The sequence below is a fragment of the Hippopotamus amphibius genome, chromosome 3 (genome assembly GCF_030028045.1).
Source record: "Hippopotamus amphibius kiboko isolate mHipAmp2 chromosome 3, mHipAmp2.hap2, whole genome shotgun sequence".
NCBI lineage: Eukaryota > Metazoa > Chordata > Mammalia > Artiodactyla > Hippopotamidae > Hippopotamus > Hippopotamus amphibius.
The window spans coordinates 72,706,537-72,725,368 of NC_080188.1; the positions used below are offsets into that span (position 1 = coordinate 72,706,537).

At 40.5% G+C, this 18,832-nt stretch overlaps 1 protein-coding gene across 3 annotated transcripts; it reads right to left on the reverse strand.

The window, feature by feature from the left end:
• Positions 1–3,092: 3,092 nt before the first annotated feature.
• UCP1 (uncoupling protein 1) lies at positions 3,093–9,658 on the reverse strand. 3 transcript variants are annotated; one of them, XM_057727992.1, is made up of 6 exons: positions 9,533–9,658; positions 8,660–8,858; positions 6,373–6,573; positions 6,171–6,272; positions 5,285–5,465; positions 3,093–3,394 (listed from the first exon to the last, which is right to left on the reverse strand). In XM_057727992.1, exons 1-6 carry the CDS (start codon positions 9,656–9,658, stop codon positions 3,280–3,282), a joined length of 924 nt encoding a protein of 307 aa, XP_057583975.1. In that variant the 3' UTR covers positions 3,093–3,279. The 3 variants fall into 3 exon arrangements, with proteins under 3 accessions (XP_057583975.1, XP_057583977.1, XP_057583976.1); XM_057727994.1 differs by lacking the exon at positions 6,373–6,573; XM_057727993.1 differs by lacking the exon at positions 6,171–6,272.
• Positions 9,659–18,832: the final 9,174 nt, after the last annotated feature.

Below are 18,832 nucleotides of genomic sequence, written 5' to 3' on the forward strand. Positions count from 1 at the left end.
CACAATGTATCATAGATCTATTTTTATATTAATACATAGCTTCCATATTTTTTACAGCTGCAAAGCATTCCTCTGTGTGTGTATGTGTGTGTATCTTATTTTGAACTAAATATAAATACTGCATATGGAACTGGTTTGATACAGCTAAAGCAGTGCTTATTAAAGTTTGTACTATGTAATTATAGCTTTTAATGTATATATTAGAAAAGAAGTGCTTAAAATTAAAGACAAAGGAATCATCTCGAGTTTGATGAAGTACAAAATAAACCTAAAGAAAATAGAGAAAAATGTTAAAGACAAAAGCTTAGCTGAGTAGAAAAGAAAACATGCATGCAATAGGATCAAAAGTAAAATGTTGTTTGAAAAGACCAACAATATTGATAAAACTTGTTGAGACAAAAATAAAAAAGAAAGCAAACAATAAATGCTGCCAAGAATGAAATATGAAACATCACTACAGATCCTACAGATATCGCAAAGAAAGTATATTGAGCAATTCTTTCAAAATTATGAAAATTAGATGAAATATAACAATTTCTAGAAAAATACAACTTACCAAGACAAAACTATCCAAGGAGAAATAGGGAAGCAAAAAATCTTAGAACTATTAAATAGATTCAGCAATTAAAAACCTTTCCACTAAAAAACCTGCAGATTTATATGGCTTTCACCAGTGAGTTAACACATTTAAAAATAAAATAGTTTTCACAAACTCTTCCAAATAATTTAGTGTACACTCTGCAATTCATGATACTACCATATGATCATCTTAATAGATACAAAAAAAGCATTTGATAAAAATTCAACATCCACTCATGTTAAAAACTTATCAAATGAGAAATGGAGATTACCTTAATTTTATAAAATGTATCTTTATAAAGTATAGCAAACATAATTAACTGTAAAACATTGGAATCAGTATTAAGAAAGGTTGTCCTCTGGTCACCACTTGTATTCAGTCAGTTATTGCCACAGTAACAATGTACAACAGCCAACCACAAGAAAATCTCAGTTGGCACACAAAAAAACATTTCCTCCTCACACAGGGGTAGGCTGGCCAGGCAGTTTTGCTAATCTCAGCTGGATTCAGTTGGCCTTAAATCGAGGCCATGGTTTCAGTTCCGATCAGCTCCATGTGACTCATTCATCTGAAGTCAGTGGGCTACCTGAGGCATGCTCTTCATGGTGTGCCAGAAACACAAGAATATACCCAATTGCTCAAACACATTCAAGCCTTTGCTCACATCACATCTACTAACATTCCCTTGGTTGTAGCAAGTCACATGGCCAAGCCCAGCATCAATAGAGAGGGGAAATGTACTCTATTAAGAAGGGATGAGGAGCGAATCATTCAAATTGATACAGCAAATAAATTTAAAATTGTGCTGGAGATCCCACCTTCTGCAGTAAAAGAAGTGGATGGAGAGCAAAGTTACTGCTTATAAATAATATGAACATCTAAAAGAATTGGTGATGGAGTATCAAGGGCAGGGATGAGGAATTTGGTATCAATAGTGATCACATATTGAGGGAGAGGGATTCTGGCTAAACCAATTTAGCAGGATTCTTGCTAAAACTGGGCTCTTGAGTAGATGCCCAAGGACAGGACCTAGTAGAAAAAGGCAGCTCAGAGGAGCGTGAAAGTTTGGTCAAGGATAGCGACTTGTCGCTACTGCCCATTGCCCAACCAGGATCCCAGCAAACAAATGAAGTTTTATGTTTTCTTCCTTCTTGAAAGAAACATGTTACTCCAAGGTCATGCTTTGTCTTAGTTTGGATTCTCCCAGGGTCAGGCCTTGAGACAAGAATTTGTAATTCATTCAAGAAGTTATCCCAGGAAACACTGGTAAGGGAGTAGGGAACAGAGGGAGAGACTTGAAGTCATCCCATAAATGGTTTTAGAGGTAAGCAAAACACCACTCTGTGTAACTGGATATTGATCCCTCAGAGGTATTCCACCTGGCCTCGAGGGGCCTGAGATATTTCATATGCCGACTCCCGTCAGTTATTGGTCCAGGGCTGGTCAGAGGGGTGTGTTATTTTCCTTGCTCTTCTAATGTGCCATGCACAGTGGACAGAAATATTTCTGGTGGCCATAAGAAGACCCTAAAAAATACAGGTGCTGACATGACGATAGGAAGTCAGGCCAGTATCACCAAAGTGATCAGAGCAGAGTGAGTGGTGCAGGATACTGGGGCATCTGCTACAAGACGCTTTACAGTTAACAACTAGGGGAGATAAGCAGGAGGGAAACCTCAGAAGTCAACAGGGAAAAAACAAAACAGTAAATGTAATGTGGAGCTGATTATGATGCGTGACAGCCTGCGGGCTTCCTTTTGCAGCCACTCCTTGTTTTTGGCTTAAGGCAAGGCTGAGTCTTAACACTTTTTTTAATCTCTTGTTTATTCTTTCCCTATTTCTTCTGCACTCAGTTTGTAGACATGAAAAGGGTTACCACAGATGTGAACGACAAATTTGGCTTTGCTGGAAAGATGCCACAAAGATTAATTTTCATCTCAGTCTGTTCATCTATCTAACCAGAGGTACCTTCTAGCTGTAAAATTCTGTGATTCTAGGATAGATACCTTGATTCTAATAACAACAATGCCCCAATGAATATAGTATCTTAGATTAGAAGTTGTTATAGATGCCATAAAATGTGGACTCTAAAAATTAAAAATCTGTATTAATAACATTTAAAGTAAGTTTATGCCCATTCATTCTAAAGACCTTCCCTTGTTACTTGCACAATTTTGTAATCTAGGTGAACTTTAACTCTTACATTAGATATAGATCCAAAAAAGACAAACTTTAAAAGGTATTAGCAATACTTTATTAAATGTATTAACTGATAACTGGGTTACTAAATAAAAAGGAAACAGTAGTATTTTCTTTGAAAACTTCATTTTTAAGTATTTATAAGGTTCATTTCACTCAGTTTTCCATCAGTTTGAATTAATAATTAAAACATGTTAAAGAGCTTCATATTCAATCACAAACTCCCTCTCCCATTAAATGTGTCAATCAAATGTAATTTATCTGGACATTACATTTGCCGGGGTGTATACTGAATGTTTTGCTTTCCCCTCCTTGAAACACCGAGAATAAAAATCATAATAGGTTATTAATTTTCCCTTGGAAAAAAAATAGTCCAAAACTCTACCAGAGCTTCCTTATCTTTTTAGGGTGAAATAAAGTGAGTAGGTTTGTTTGCTTTTTTAAAGTTATCCAGTTAGCACATATTCCCACTGGTCTGCTCCATCCTTTCCCTGAAGATGATTAGGTAGCACAGTCCATGGTCTGCCTCGACTTCATCAATTCTCGCTTCAGCTGTTCAAAGCACACAAACATGATGATGTTCCAGGATCCCAGTCTCAAGAAGGAAGGTACAAATCTAAAAAAGTGCACGTCACCATTCTATTAGTTTGCCTGAAATTCTTACAGCCATTATAGTACAGGCAGATTATGCTTCACCTTGTGCCATTCTTCTCAAATGCAGATGCTTGAAAGTACCTATTCTTCACCTTGCCCCCCTCTGCCTAAAGTTTTATCCAGATGTCCTATCCTGCTTCAAAGCAACAAAACCCAAATGATCACATATGTACAAATATAGTTCCACCAAACCAAAGCTTGTCTCCTCCTTTTTCATGATCTTTTCTTCTTTTTTGAAGGGAAAGGAAATTTTGTTTTGCTTTGCTTTCTGAATGGGAAGTAGGAAATTTTAATAGTTTAAAAACCAAGTAAGAGGAGGAAGCAAAGTGATGAGTAATTAGACCATTTTCCAAGGGTCAAGAAATTAGTGCTGTCTAGATCTTGGCAATTCTTGTCCTAAGAGGTATTGTCAAGGATCTAACTGCATTTTGTTGTTACTTGTCCTGTTATTTTTAAGAATTCTGCCAAACTGTGCAGACCAAATGATTGATTTTGAATGTCTGTCTACAGCAATGAAATATTCCTGGAGAAAAAGATGTCATCAGTTAAATCTGCCTTGGTTAGATATTTTAGAGATTTGGCTGATAAAAATCACCCCCAAATATTTGGGGGAGTCTATTAACATATTTCTCCTGACTCCTGGATATGTATGCATTGTGTGTTTTTATTGTGGTAAAATATACATATCAATTTATCAATTTATCATATGTATATGTTTATATAGTATAATTCAATAGCATTAACTATATTCTCATTGTGAGCAATCATGACCACACTCCATCTCCAGAGCCTTTGGTCATCCCAAACTGAATCTCTGCACCCATTAAAAAATAACCCCCCATTCCCCTGTCCCCTTAGCCTCCGGTAAGCACCGTTGCACTTTCTGTTTCTGACTCTGACTACTATAGGTACCGCATCTAAGTAGGGTCATACAATATTTGTCCCTCTGTATCTGGCTCACTGTATTTAGCATAATGTTTTCGGGGTTCATCCTTGTTGTAGCTTATATCCCCCCAACAGTTTTTAAATTTGAAAAAAGTAAAATTGTTAAGTGGCTACTGGTTGATAATTGATAGATCTGTGTTGATTTTACAATGTATTACATTTGTATTAATATATCATAAATGTAGACTATAGTGAATTAGAACTTTCTGTATAATGTGTATGGTGCATTTATGCTTGTTTTATAAGATTTGAGGCATTGCCTTCCATTTTTTAAAGGTTATAGAATTTTGTTATTTTACCACTGGTGTAATCCTTGTTGAGTATATCCATAAATTAGTTCATACCATATTTTTTTAGGAAGGTAATTTATAATATAGTAAATTAGAATAGAATAGAACGGAATATTGCTTTATGGGAAACAATACTAGTTTCTACATGAGCATAGTCATCAAACTACATCATTTTCTACATCACTTTTCTAGATCAATACAATGATTTTTCTCTAGTTTTGCTTTAATACAACCTAAAAAACGGAATCTATTAAATTAAAATACTAAAAATCAAATCTTGTTTTCTCATAGTCCTCTATTATGCTTTCCCTCCACTTTATGGTTCTCCTGCCCAGAGAGGGCAAAATACTGTCTACACTTCCTATAGACTGAGACCAAGGGAGAGGTCAGTGGTTTTGAATGAGCCTCTGATCAAACTTAAGAAAATTTTGCTATCACAGATTTAAAATTTCTGGCACAGTGGAATTGGTGGATTGGAGAAATTTATGGCAAAGAAAAGTAGACACTGCACATACTAAAGCTGGTGAGCTAATTGTCAATTGTTTAGATGAGACAGCATCCCATAGCGCAGCGATACCCTGAACACAACATTATAGATACAGAAGACCACATCTCACCCTTTGAAAAAAGCCAATGGTCCTTCCTTAGTGAGCATCGTCATTGCACAGTTGGGCACACTTGTGTACTGTCCCGGTGGAGAGTTAACAAACCTGGTTTTCACCACATCCACTGGAGAGGACAGAACCGTCGTACAAAATCCAGCAATAACAGCAGACACAAAGTGGCAAGGCACATCATCTAAAATGGGTCAGTTGAGACAGGTCAACAGCAGACTTTTGGAAGGGGCTTCTAGTTTTTAGTTATCTATCAGATCCCTGTAAACCTGTCTTATAAATAATAAAATACAATAAGGAAGTTTATCCTTACACTAGAAAAAGTTGGCAAATAGTACATGGCATAGTGGATTGTAAGCGCTTTAGGAAAATAACCATTTACTTTTCTCTGTGTCCTTAGGGCATGACAAAATGACCAATACATAAGCATCTAATACGTTTCTTAAAAGATTAAAGTCATTGTCCAAAGAGAATGTCAATGTTTCCAGAACTTGTTAGAATAAAATTTTTAGGAACCTATCCAATGGTTCTACTTTTTGAATGAAACCAATGAGAAGCTCCTTATATAATTAGCTCATCAGGATATACGTAGGATGGACTCACTTCCTTAATTCTGCTTTATAAAGAGTAAGATGCTAACAAAAGTCCCATATATTAGTATTAAATGCATATACGAATACAGTTGCATCTTGGTTTCATTGCCAAAAAATCTATTGCAGCAAAACTTCTAAAACTTAGGGTTTTGGTTATATTATACCTATTATTCAAAAGTACTTAATTTTTTAAAAGAGAAAATTATTGCAATTAAGGGATTCAGTATACTGTGGCTGAAGAAACTCCAAGATGAAATTATAAATGTGCAGATCTGCCGTGTAAAGAAGCAAGTTACCTGCTAATAGTTTGTTTCTCACAAGGGCTGTCTTCATTAGGTCATATGTTACTAGCTCTGTACAGTTGATGATGACATTTCTTGTCAGATTGGGAGTAGTCCCTGGTGGAAAAGAAAGTGTTGAATAGCTCCACTATGTGTTAAGGTACTAATTGGATATATGTGTTTTAATGATGATAAAATCCATCTTGAAGTGAGTTACCTTTCCAAAGCCCCGTCAAGCCTTCTGTTGTTGCTATAATTCTGTAAGCATTGTAAGTCCCAGTGTAGCGAGGTTTGGGACCATGCAGATGGCTCTGCGCTTGAAGTCTGACCTTCACCACCTCTGTGGGTTGCCCAATGAACACGGCCAAGCCGCCAGTCGCTAGGCCTGCTGAGACCTTGCTTCCTAAACTAGCTGTTGCTATCCAGAGAGAAAAAAAGATATGTCAAGCAAAAAAAGAAAAAAAAAAAAAATCAAGACCCAGAATGCATCTATGTGTCTTTTTAATTTTTAAAGATTGTGACATTATATCTCTTGTACTTCCCTAATGCTTGTGCATGTGTTGATCACGTACTAAGTATGTACTAAATCACAGTAGAGCTAGAAGACTTCAATATTGATTGAAAGTTTAAAAAGCTCTCAAGGAAGAAGAAAACACAATGCCTATTTAAACAGTTACTATAGTTCCTACCTATATTTTGCTTAGTTCTTTCCTGTATGTAGCTCTGTCTTTTTCAGTATTTCCCAGCTGGCTGGAGGTACCAATCACCAGCAATGCTTAGCCTTCCTCCCGGCAATGAGAATGTTAATTATTGGACTTAAGGATCTTAGGAAAAGCCCAGGTGGACAAACTGCCCCCGTTTGAGACATCAAGTTGTGTCAGGCTACAACAGCCTACAAAAGGGACAAAAATGAGAAGAAAGAAGCTGATAAAGTGATTTTTTAATTGGAAATTTTGAAAAATTAGCCTGTTACTCAAGACAGATATCATTTAATAAAACTACAAATAGTCTTGGAGCCTCAACCTACTCCTATAATTACATACAAAGTATGGATCAATCACATTTACGCATCAAGGACTTTCTCAGTCTCTAACTGTTTCCTAATCTGTATAAGACAGAGGTAACAATATCTACCTCACAGAATCATTGTGTGAGTTAAAGTAATATCAGTACGGTACGTAACACAGTATCTTGCATACGGGAAGAACAGCAATTCTTTTCACTACTGTATGGTTGTACTTTCTCATTGTGCTTGGCCAGGAAGTGAGCATTTGATAATAACCATCCTTTAAGTGGCAAGATCATCTGATTACAATTCCCTTCACTTTTGGCCCACATTTATAATCTTATTTTGATGCCTTCCTCCCATGCTCCAATCCCCTTTTCATTTCCCCATTAAGCTCCTTGGGAGCAAGGCCATATTTTCTGTCTTTGCTTCTCATGGCCCATCTTCTCCTCAGTCCTCTGCAATGTAGCTGCCACCTCCACTCCTCCGCTCAAGATGGTTTTGCCAAGGAAGCCCATGACCTCCTGTTATTAGGTACACTGATCACTCCTTTCCACACTAGATCTCTCTGCTCTGTTTGGCCCTACTGCTAGTTCCTCCCGTGACTCTGAAATCTAGCCTGGGTATTTCTCCTAAGCTCTTATGCAGACTGGACATTACCTGTCCACACATCATAAACTGAATTTCTTGTCTTCCCCCTTAAGGCAGTTTCTATATTCCCTCTCTCAATGAAAACTATCTTTTTTTTTTTTTTTTTTTTGATGTGGACTTTTTTTTTTTTTTTTTTAAGTCGTCACTGAAATTTTGTTACAATATTGCTTCTGTTTTACGTTTTGATTTTTTTGGCCAGGAGATATGTGGGAATCTTAGCTCCCCACCAGGGATTGAACCCACACCCCCTGCATTGGAAAGTGAAGTCTTCACCACTGGACCACCAAGGAAGTCCCAATGAATATATATAGCTGTAAACTTGGAAGTCGTCTTACATTCCTACCTTTCCTTTACGCCTTACTTCTAGTTGTCCACCATATTGTCAATTACACTTCCAATATCTTTCTGCTTGAGCTCTATTCATCACTACGGCCATTACTTTAGCATACACTGATCATTTCTTACTTTCTAACTTACCCCTTTCTTCCCCTTCTTCTATATATCTTTCATACTGCTGCCAAAGTGATCTTTTGAAAATAGAAATTGTTTATGTTACTCCCTCACTTATAATTTTTCAATGACTTCCCATCACTTTAAGGATAAAATCCAACTCCTTAGCATGGCCTGCATGGTCTCCTGTTCTCTGGCCCTTTCCTGCCTTCCTGCCTTCACCTCTTCCTCCTCACCAACAGGTCTTCCCTCTCTACTCCGTGTGTTCAAACCTTGCTGTTTGCTTGCCAATTTATTATGAAGACCCCTACCCTGTGGGTAACCGTTTTTTGGCCAGAGCTGGGCCCAGGACGTGTCTCTCTGACTTCCTCCCCTCCCTGGAACGCTCCCTGCTTACTGTCTTTCTCTGTGATGAAGAACTCCTGGACGGTATCATAGAGGCCAATCCTAAGAGAGGCGAAGCTTATTTGTCTCTGGAGGCCAGCAGGCAGCCCACTGTAGAGTTTTGCTGGCCCTTCTGTTTTTGCCAGAGTGGTGATTGTTTCCAGGACACCTTTATACCTGATGGCACTGGAGGTCTGGCATTCGCCTTGAATCTGGAAATGAGAAAGGTACAGGTCAGACGGAAGTGAAAATTGAGTAGGGGAGTCCTAACTAATGAGGAAAAAACAAAGATTGACATCACACTGTCCCCTATAGAGAAACCTTAAACCAAGATTTTTTCCCACTATGTTCCTATTTTCAGTTCCTTTTCCCTTCTCAGCAACATCTCCCCCTATATATCCATCCATCCATCTACCTATCTATCTATCCATAGAGAAAGGGGGGAGAGGAGAGAATCTGGCTGCTGTGCATACTTTGAACATTCTCCCCATCCCCTACCCCACTGTCCCACCCCAGGAACTCTCCAGAACCCCTAAGGCAGTAGTATGGGAAGATGCGCCTGTCTAATCAGAAAAGCAAGGAGAAAGAACGTCGCTTAGAAACTGGAGAGAGACTGATGTTCTTAGCTCTTAGAGCACTTAGTGTTTGGCAACAGTCATGGTGAACCCATCCTCAGTGATCCTCGTGCTTCTTTAGTCAATCCCTGAAAAGGTTCAGTTTCCCTCCCTAAAGCATCCGTCCTGTGACAGGTCAAAATTTTTAAGGTGGCCTCCTGCTATACCTGAAGTGAGAAAGGATGGTTAAACCAAAGCCAGAATTAAAGAGACACACACACTAGGGTCTCCTCTCGCCCGAGATGCCTCCTCATCCCCATCGCGCTCCGTACCTGTAGCCGCACTTTGGCCGTGTCCAGCGGGAAGGTGATCACATCCGCCACGCAGGCGGCCACTCCAGCTGAGAAGATCTTAACCGCCAAGGTCGGGGGCACATCTGAGGCTGTGAGTCCCACCATCCTGACTCAGCAGGGAGCAGGGCTCCAGCACCGAAGGTGGAAATTCTCCCTGGCTTCTCACTCCTGCGCGGCCCGGCAGCAAACCGGCCCTCTCCGACTTCGGGGCGATGGCGGCAGGGGGGCCGGTGGGGGCGGCGGGGGCGGCGGACAGCGGGCCCGCAGCTGGCTGTGTGGCGGGGTCGTATCGGAGGCGTCTGCCTGCCTCCTCCGCCCCCGGGCCGGCCACGCAGTGCCCTCTGCCCTCCGCGGGTGACTTATATCTCCAGCGATGGGGGGCTGAGCCGCTCCAGGTCTCCTGGGACTAGCAGGGGCGTGCCCTGGAGCGCCAGGTCCCTCCCAACTCTCCATCCTGGCTCGGAACCTGGGGAGCCGCCCTCCGCCCCCAAAGCCCTGGTCGCGCGTCTGGCTGAGTGAGCCCTGCCCTCGACGCTTAGGCTGCGGCGCACAGCAGCGCGCACCCCGCGCCCGGCGCGCGCGCCATCTCCCCAGGCTTCTGGCGCCTTCGGCTGCGCGCCTTGGGCGGGGGGGGGGGGGGGGGGGGAGGGGGAAGAGGGCTCCCCGAAACAACTGCGATCTCAGTGATCCTGGTAGAGGGTCCTGCCCAGCCGGAGCTCTCCAAGTCAAGAATGAGGCTCCCCTTATTCCTCTGACTTCCCGGGAGCCTTGCAGGCGCCTTCTCTACTTGGCTTCCCTTTCCTCCCTTTTTAACTTTTCATCCTCTCATCTCCTTTCCAACCACCAAATGCAGACTCGAAAAAATCCCAGGCAGAAACCAAGGAGACTCTGAACTTTTAAAGTGTTTCATCTGAACACTTTTTGTAGGAGAATGTCAAATGAGATAACAGACATACTAGAAAGCAAATCGGTGGTAAATTGCTAAAGCGGTGTATAAAGTGAAATGTCACTCCCTCCTTTTCATTTCATGCTTAGCAGAGTGCAGTGGGACAATGTCAGGTCACTTGGCTCGAGGTGCAGCTCTTACCTTCTCTGTGACCCTGGGCAAATCGTGTGAATGTGAACTCGTGTTATCACCTCATGCCTGTGTACTATTCTACAGATTGTAAAGTACCCTCACGTAAATGTCACATTTCATCTGGTAGACAAAACAGCTTTATGAATGACTGGACATGGAGTCAAAGATTTTTTTCGGAGATGACTCTAAGAACGTGGGTAGTAGGCTCAGTGATGGTGCCAACTGATTGATATGAGGCAGTTGGTAAGGGGAGGTGATTTTAAGGGAAAGGAAGTGAGGTCAGCTTTTAAAGTCGTGGAATTATTTGAAGAGAAAGGTGTTTCTCATAGGTAGAGAGCTACAGCAGAAAACTGCATACAACATGCAAAGAGAGTGAGAAATCAGAGCTGGGAGGTATTTGAGAATCAGAAATATGAATGTGATAAGAGAGGGTCCACACTTTACATGGGAGTGAGTATAATGGGACTAGGAAAAGGGTTCAAGGGCCAAGCCATAGAGGTCCCCAGAGTTATGGCCGAGGAAGAATGGCCTTGTCAAAGGTAAACTTAGGAAAGAAATAGTGAACCCAGTCACAGAACTACAGCATTTGAGAATATAATTGACAAAGGGGTGGGTCTTGACTAGTGTTATGTTTAGAAAAAATGTCAAAGGAGAATAAAAACGAAGAAAAGAAAAGACTATTGGATTTGGCTCTAACATAATTGGTCATCTTGGGGAGTGCAACTGTGTTGGAGTTATTAGGTTGTGAGGCTGTTGGCTAAGCAGATTGAGAATGTTTGGTATAGTGTGACTAAATGTATAAAAGGGGGCATTACTCCTCGCTAACTCTAGTGAACTGCTATCAACTGGTTAATCCCAACCCCCAACCCTACCAACCCTACCCACTGTCCGTCACAGTGATTCCATCTGTAGTGGTTTTAAAGCATAATTGCAAATTCCTCTCATCAAAAGATGAGGGTCCACGTCTCTTCCCCTTGCATCTGGGCACGCTTTACCAATAGAATAAGACAGAACTGATGTTATATGGTTTCTGAGGCTGGACCATAAAGTCCTTTCAGCTTCTGTCTTATTCACTGGAACATTTGGAGCTCTGGGTCACTATGTAAGGAATCCAACCTCTCTGAGGCTGTCATGCTGGAGAGGCCCCAGGTAAGTGCTTCCAATCCTCCCCACCAAGGCACCAGACATGAGAATGCAGCTGCCTTGGACTCTTCAGATAAACCTACCTGCCAGCTGAATACACCAAGTAATCTCCATCCGTGGAGCAGGACAGAAGAATCACCCACTGAGCCCTGCCCAAATGCCCAACCCGTGAAATTGTGAGATACAACGCAGTGGTTGTGATTTTAAGCTGGAACCACCTTTTCTTTTTTGAGAAATTGAGAGTGACATATACTCTTTGCCCTTTCATCCAATGCTACCTTCATGATGAGGAGTTGGATGCAGTGGGTGGGTGTAGAAATTTTGGATTTGGACTATAAAAAGAAGTCACAGTACCTTTTTGAAGGAGAAGCAGGGTAAACTAAAAGTTGTTGTTTCCTTTAGGCACATGTGTTAAAAAAGGCAGAATATGACAAACTAGAGGAGAGGGTGAAATGAAAGCTATTAGAAGGGAAGGGAATATGAGAAAAGGATCTGTTAGAAAACAGAAAATTGTTGTAGTCCCAATCAGGTAAGGACAGGTAGCGAGAGGGGACTTGTGACAGGATAAAGAGACTGATTGATTGGAGACGGTGAGAAGAGTGACAGCATGAGCTCTGGGATGTTAACATCTGGCTGGGTAGGCGCAGTCTGTTAAGAGATTTCTGCGGGAGGTAATACTGGTTTATTCGATGGTGACTGAGCATCTGAGGTGTGCTAAACACAACGCCAGTACTAAGGGTCCTGAAGAAGCAGAAGTCAAAGCCTCCCGTGGGGGGACCCTGAGAGGTCACAGGAGTTCAAGATTTGGAAAATGGTTCTGGGTTCCAAGGACCAGGCTATCTCACCCCTTCTGGGAGGCTCTGGGAAGTAGGAGAAAGTTGGCCTCAGGTTGGAGAGAACAGTAGGGGAGAGGGTGCGTCCCCAAAGGCTCAGACGTCTGTTCTTCTGGCACAAAGTAGTAAAGAGGTAAAGAATAGGTCAGCGTGAGCAAGGGCAGCAGACCTTTTATGACGTAGCTAAGGGGTAGCAGCAGGTTCCTACTGTCCTAAATTCCTACTTCCCTCTTTTAGAATTAGAACAACAAACTGTGGTCAACCAGGAATCTCTGAACAAAACGTCTTTGTATTAAATAAGGGTAACAATGCTGTGCATTTGAAAAATGTTCTACACTTTCCCATAATTCTCTCATTAACCACCAGTAGGAAGTATCATGCTGTAGTTATATAGATAAATGTGCAAATGACTGAAGAGACAATTTATAAAAGAAGAAATACAACCTTAAAATAGGGCGCTGTATTTACTATCACTAATAAAAACTGTACTTCTTTCACCTAATAAATTAATACCTTGTCTCTACCAAAATTATAATTATTTTAACATTTACATGTACATTTAAAATTTACTATTATAAATATAAATTATGAATGTTATAAATTATGAATATTTAAAATATGGTAATTATAATATCAGCACAATATGAATGATGGCATTGTGAATTTGCATGATTCTTTTGGAAAACAACTTGGCAGTATGCATTGAGCCAAGAAAATGTCCATATCCCTTGCTGCAATAATTCTACTTCTGGGTATCTACCCTAAAATCATTAGCCAAAATATGAAAAAGTCATATATAGGATGATTATTTCAGTTTAATATTTATAACAGCAAATTAGTGGCAGTACCAGCCTCAGTTGGGTTCTAGGTCTGCATGTCTGGCTTTGTCTGAAGGGCTGTGCATGTCAGTGTCTATAGGTGTGTACTGGTGTGCGCTGATGTGTGACTGGGGAGAGAGACTCCCCGTAGGCACAGGGAGAGGACAGGAAGGGGTTTTCTTGGTTCAGCCCAGTCCAAAGAAAGGGGCCTGTCGCGATCCACACTAAGGAGATAATATTCCATGTCCATCCTGATTAATGTGGTACAGCACAGTGATTAAGAGAAAAGACCCCTGTTCAGATTCTAAGATGCTCACTAACTGGGTGAGCATGGACAGATCACTTAACTCCTCTGAACCTCAAATGCTTCCCTTTAATGATGGATATGCGTCATTGAGTTAGTCTTGTTAATAGATCACACCTGTGCTTAGCACCCGATATACATAATCCTCATAACACAATGAAAGATTATCCACTTCGTGCACTTAATGAGTAGTTATACAGCCTTTGGCAAGTGCTAGATCCTGTTCTAAGCATTTTACAGAACTTAGCACATCTAGTCCTCATTGCTGCCCCATGAGGTATGTACCACTGTTAACCATTTCACAGACAAGGAAACTCAGAGGCTCCAAGGAATTGAGTAACTGCTAGGTCATGTAACCACTTCATGGTACACTTGGGATCTGTCTGTCCCCCAGGCTCTCAATCACTAAATGATGCCCAAACTGTCTTACCAATATATTTATTTATTGTTTTAAAAATGTTATTAAAATATAGTTGATTTACAATGTTGTGTTAGTTTCAGGTGTACAGGAAAGTGATTCAGAATATATATAGGATATATATTCTAAATGTATATATAAAGAAAAATGTTCTTTTTTAGATTCTTTTGCACTATAGGTTATTATAAGATATTGAGTATAGTTCCCTATGCTATACAGTAGGTCCTTGTTGGTTATCTATTTTATATATGGTAGTGTGTATATTTTAATCCCAAATACCTAATATATAACTTTCCAATATATTTGTGACATGATGCTTTAATATGCTTTGAAGATGTGTAATAGCTAGATATACTCATATTTTTTTCTATAACTCATATCAAATATACCCCCAAATCACATGAAATAGATATCCTTTATTTGTATATATTAGTCGGGAACTTACAAAGACAAGAATAAACATGACAACACTTTTGCTTTAAAAGTCACTTGATTTCATTTCATCTTCAGTTGAATCAGGTGGAAGAGTTGGGGAAGGTAATATGCAAGATTTAGAAAAATGAGATTTATAGGTATTGAGACCCAGTGGAGGGAGCAGAGAATGAAGAGGTGACTTAGACAAGAGGACATTCCTGTCAGATACTCGAAGGCATATCTAGTGGACAGTGGAGTTGTTCTGTACATGATTAAGGAAAAGAATTAGTGCTGAGGAGTGGAAAGTACAGGTGGACAGATATTAGGAAGTGTAAAAATGTTCTATTTAGTCAATGTGATTAGAGATGGACTGTGATACAATTTTGGTAAATGAGTTCTCTGTCACTACAGGTATTAAATTTCAGGTAATTTGGTGTAAGGTTAATTCAGAGCATCAGATTTATTGTTAGAAGGACCTGGATTTGGATCTGCCATTTGCCATCTATGTGACCTCAGACATCTTACTTAATCTCTTTACACTTCTGTTTTCCTGTCTGTAAAATGGGGACAGCAATCATAATTATAGTGATATTGTGAGGACACAAGTAACACTGTAAAGATCTTAGCACAATAACTACAGAGTGGCACCTAGAAAGGGCATAAGAAGTGATTGTTATACTTACATTTTTTATTAATACAGTTTGGATGACCGCTTTGCAGCTTGTCAGGAACCAAAGCACTGAACTAAAGGTTTTACTAAAAGATGTGAAGGGTCCCTTCACACTCTGAGCTCCTAAGTCCATGACTCTGTGACCCACCGTGGGATGCTGTTATTACGTAGGAGATGCAGGGCAGGATCCCACATCTCTTTACTGAGAGTGGCCAGGCATGGCATGAGGGTGAAATGGGGACATTCCAGCTGAGAAAAAGCTTTGATGCTCTTGGTGCACAGGGTTGGGGTGCTGGGTCTCTGTTCTGATGAGGACGTGGTTGCTGGGTCAGAGGTTGCAGCCCAGTTCCAGGACCTTCCCTCATCCCTCCTCTTCCTAATCTCCTGGATGGATGGAAATTTCAGAGTGGTGCATCCTGCCTGGCAGAGAGGACTTGGCCAAAGGTCAGGGATTGCAGCCCTCATGTGAATGTGACACAGACACTGGGGAAAGGAGCAAAGACCAACTGAGGTTACGCTGGAAGCATTCTTTTTTTTTTTTATTTATTTTTTATTGAAGTAAAGTTCAATTACAATGTTGTGTCAATTACTGCTATACAGCAAAGTGACTCAGTTATACATATATATATACATTCTTTTTCATATTCTTTTCCATTATGGTTTATCACAGGATATTGAATATAGTTCCCTGTGCTTACACAGTAAGACCTTGTTGTTTATCCATTCCATGTATAATAGTTTGCATCTGCTAATCCCAAACTCCCAATCCTACCCTCTCCGATCCCCCTCCCTCTTGGAAACCACAAGTCAGCTCTATGTCTGTGAGTCTATCTCTGTTTCATAGATAGGTTCATGTGTGTCATATTTTAGATTCCACATAGAAGTGATACCATATGGTATTTGTCTTTCTCTTTCTGACTTACTTCACGTAGTATGATAATCTCTAGTTGCATCCATGTTGGAAGTATTCTTTGTGATGTCTGAGGCTGTTGCTTCAAACACGGTTTGCTGATTTCCAACACTGCGGCTTGGAAATCAGACACAGGCCAGGAAGCCCCTCAGCCTTGCCCTGCCTGTGAGCAGAGACACTTCAGGTCTGTGCGATGAGCTGTGACGAGCTGCTGATCCCAAGTATCTGGGAAAGACACTAAGAAAAAGGTTGGATTTGCTTTCATCCACAGCATGATGCAGCAGGGCAAAATAAAGTACTGCCTCTAAGTAGTCTCACCTTACTGTATGTGTGGAGCGTAAAATGCTAAGAGGGCAGGTAACAGGCACCTCCCCAGGGGAATTCAGCATCTCTTGCCTCTGAAGGTGCTGTGTCTGAAGGGAAAGGACAGGGTACATGCATTCTATAATGTACACATATATTTGTGTGCTTAAAATTCCATAAAAGCACTCTCTTTCACATTTTATTTGTGTGGTTAAAATGATTATTTGGAAACACGTGTGTGACTGATTTTACGATGCCTGAATCTCAGACAGGAGAACAAAGCTTCCTTTCCACTGTTTTCCAGTGATCGTGAGAATGACCTTTTGATGGCTCTCCAGGGGGGCTTTCTTTGCCTTGCTTGATTTCATATGAAACAGCTCATGTGGAAGTTAGTTTACTTAGAAGCTGTCCTATATATGCTCTACTCCATGTTACTGGTTCTTTGTCCTTTTGAGATGTGCCCTCTTTATTTAGATCCTTTGCTAAACTCTCTTGTGCAGCATTTCTTTTTTTTTAGTTGAAGTAGAGTTGATTTATAGTGTTTCAGGTATACAGCAAAATGACTTAGTTATATATTTAATAATCTTTTCAGATTCCTTTCCATTATAGGTTATTACAGGCTATTGAATATAATTCCCTGTGCTATATGGTAGGTCTTTATTTACCTGTTTTATATGTGATCCTGTGAATCTGTTCATTCCAGACTCCTAACTTAACCTTCCCTCCCCCGGCTTCCCCTTTGGTAACTGTAAGTTTGTTTTCCATGACTGTGAGTCTGTTTCTGTTCTGTAAATAAGTTCATTTTTTATCATTTTTTAGATTCAACATGTAAGTGATATCATATATTTGTGTTTCTCTGTCTGAATTATTTCACCCACATGCTGCTTGGGAATCAGAAGAAATCTGGAAGGGAAAGGAGCACCCAGTGTGGAGTTGACTTCTTTTTGCTTACATCCTCTCCAGGATCTGAGCTCCTCAAGGCCTTTCGGCCTTGTCATTCCTGAACTCCGATTTTTGTCTCTCCAGTCTGAGAGGCGACTGAAAGCTCTGCTCAGCACATTTGCCTCTTTACCACCACGTTATGCTTGGCTTCTCGGCCTCTTGGCCCTGCACTGATAAATAATTGACAGATTCTAAGCAGAAAAGCTAAGTATCTCCATGCATATTGGGATCACCTCCATGTCTATTCCTTCTTTCCAGGACTTTAGTCCCTGAAGTCCTATCTGCCTTGATAGCTTCCTTTTGCCTTCACATAGTTTCTTTGTTTTGTTTTCATTTTTGTTTTTGGTATTTTATCCAGCGTTTCTAGTTGTTCTTGTAGTAGAGTTGGTCTGACACAGGTAGTCTATTGTACCTAGAAGCAGAAGTACTCAACAACATATTTTCTTAAGAAGATTAAGAATGGGGACTTCCTAGGTGGCGCAGTGGTAAAGAATCCGCCTGCCAAGGCAGGAGACATGGGTTCGAGCCCTGCTCTGGGAAGATTCCACATGCCACGGAGCAACTAAGCCCGTGCGCCATTAGAAAAAAAAAAAAAAAGAAGATTAAGAATGGTGAGCAGATGCTTCTGATAGGGACAAAGTAAAGGGATATATTGGGTAATTAACTAGTTAATCCCATTAGGGGATTGTAAGTTAAATATACATATATATATGTGGGAGACCGCTGTAAGTTAATGATCATTCAAGAAAGCAGGTTTGCTTAACCACAAACCCATGTAGCAGAAGCATGAAACATGTCCCAAAACAATAAAACAATGGTGGTGTGAGATTCACATCCTGCTTGGTGAGCTCCGTAAGTTAATGACCCCTAGGACATGACCTCTGCACACATAAAAACAATATGAAAGGGTGACATTTCAAAGTAAAAGACCCTCAGTGTACTGAGACCTGAAATAATTTTTCCATAGTGCCGTGACAGTCCTAGCTTAACCCTGTAGGAATAAGAAAACTCCCCTGTCCAACCTGGAGGAGGAGCTGATGATGAAGTGTGATGTCTACTCCATAATGAGGAAGAATGTGATCTTTCCCCCTCCCCACTTTTCCTTTAATTATGAAACTGTAGCCCACTAAGTTCTCTGGGTGGGGCACCCTCTCACCCTCCCACTTGTAAGCCTCACAAGGGACCTATTCTAATAAATCGCTTCTTATCTGTCTTGCCTCCTGCTGAATTCTTTCTGTGCTAAGATATAAAGGACTGGAGCTCCTCAGAGCCCCCGGAACACCACCTAGCGGCTTCACTTCATCTTTAAGGTATTAGAAGTTATTATGAAACCAGAAAAATTAAAATAGATTAATACCTTTAAATATAAATTGGTTTATCTGGATTTAAAAAATTGCTTTGTACTAGAAATCCTTAAGAATGTCAAGTGATCTGAAACAAGTAAAG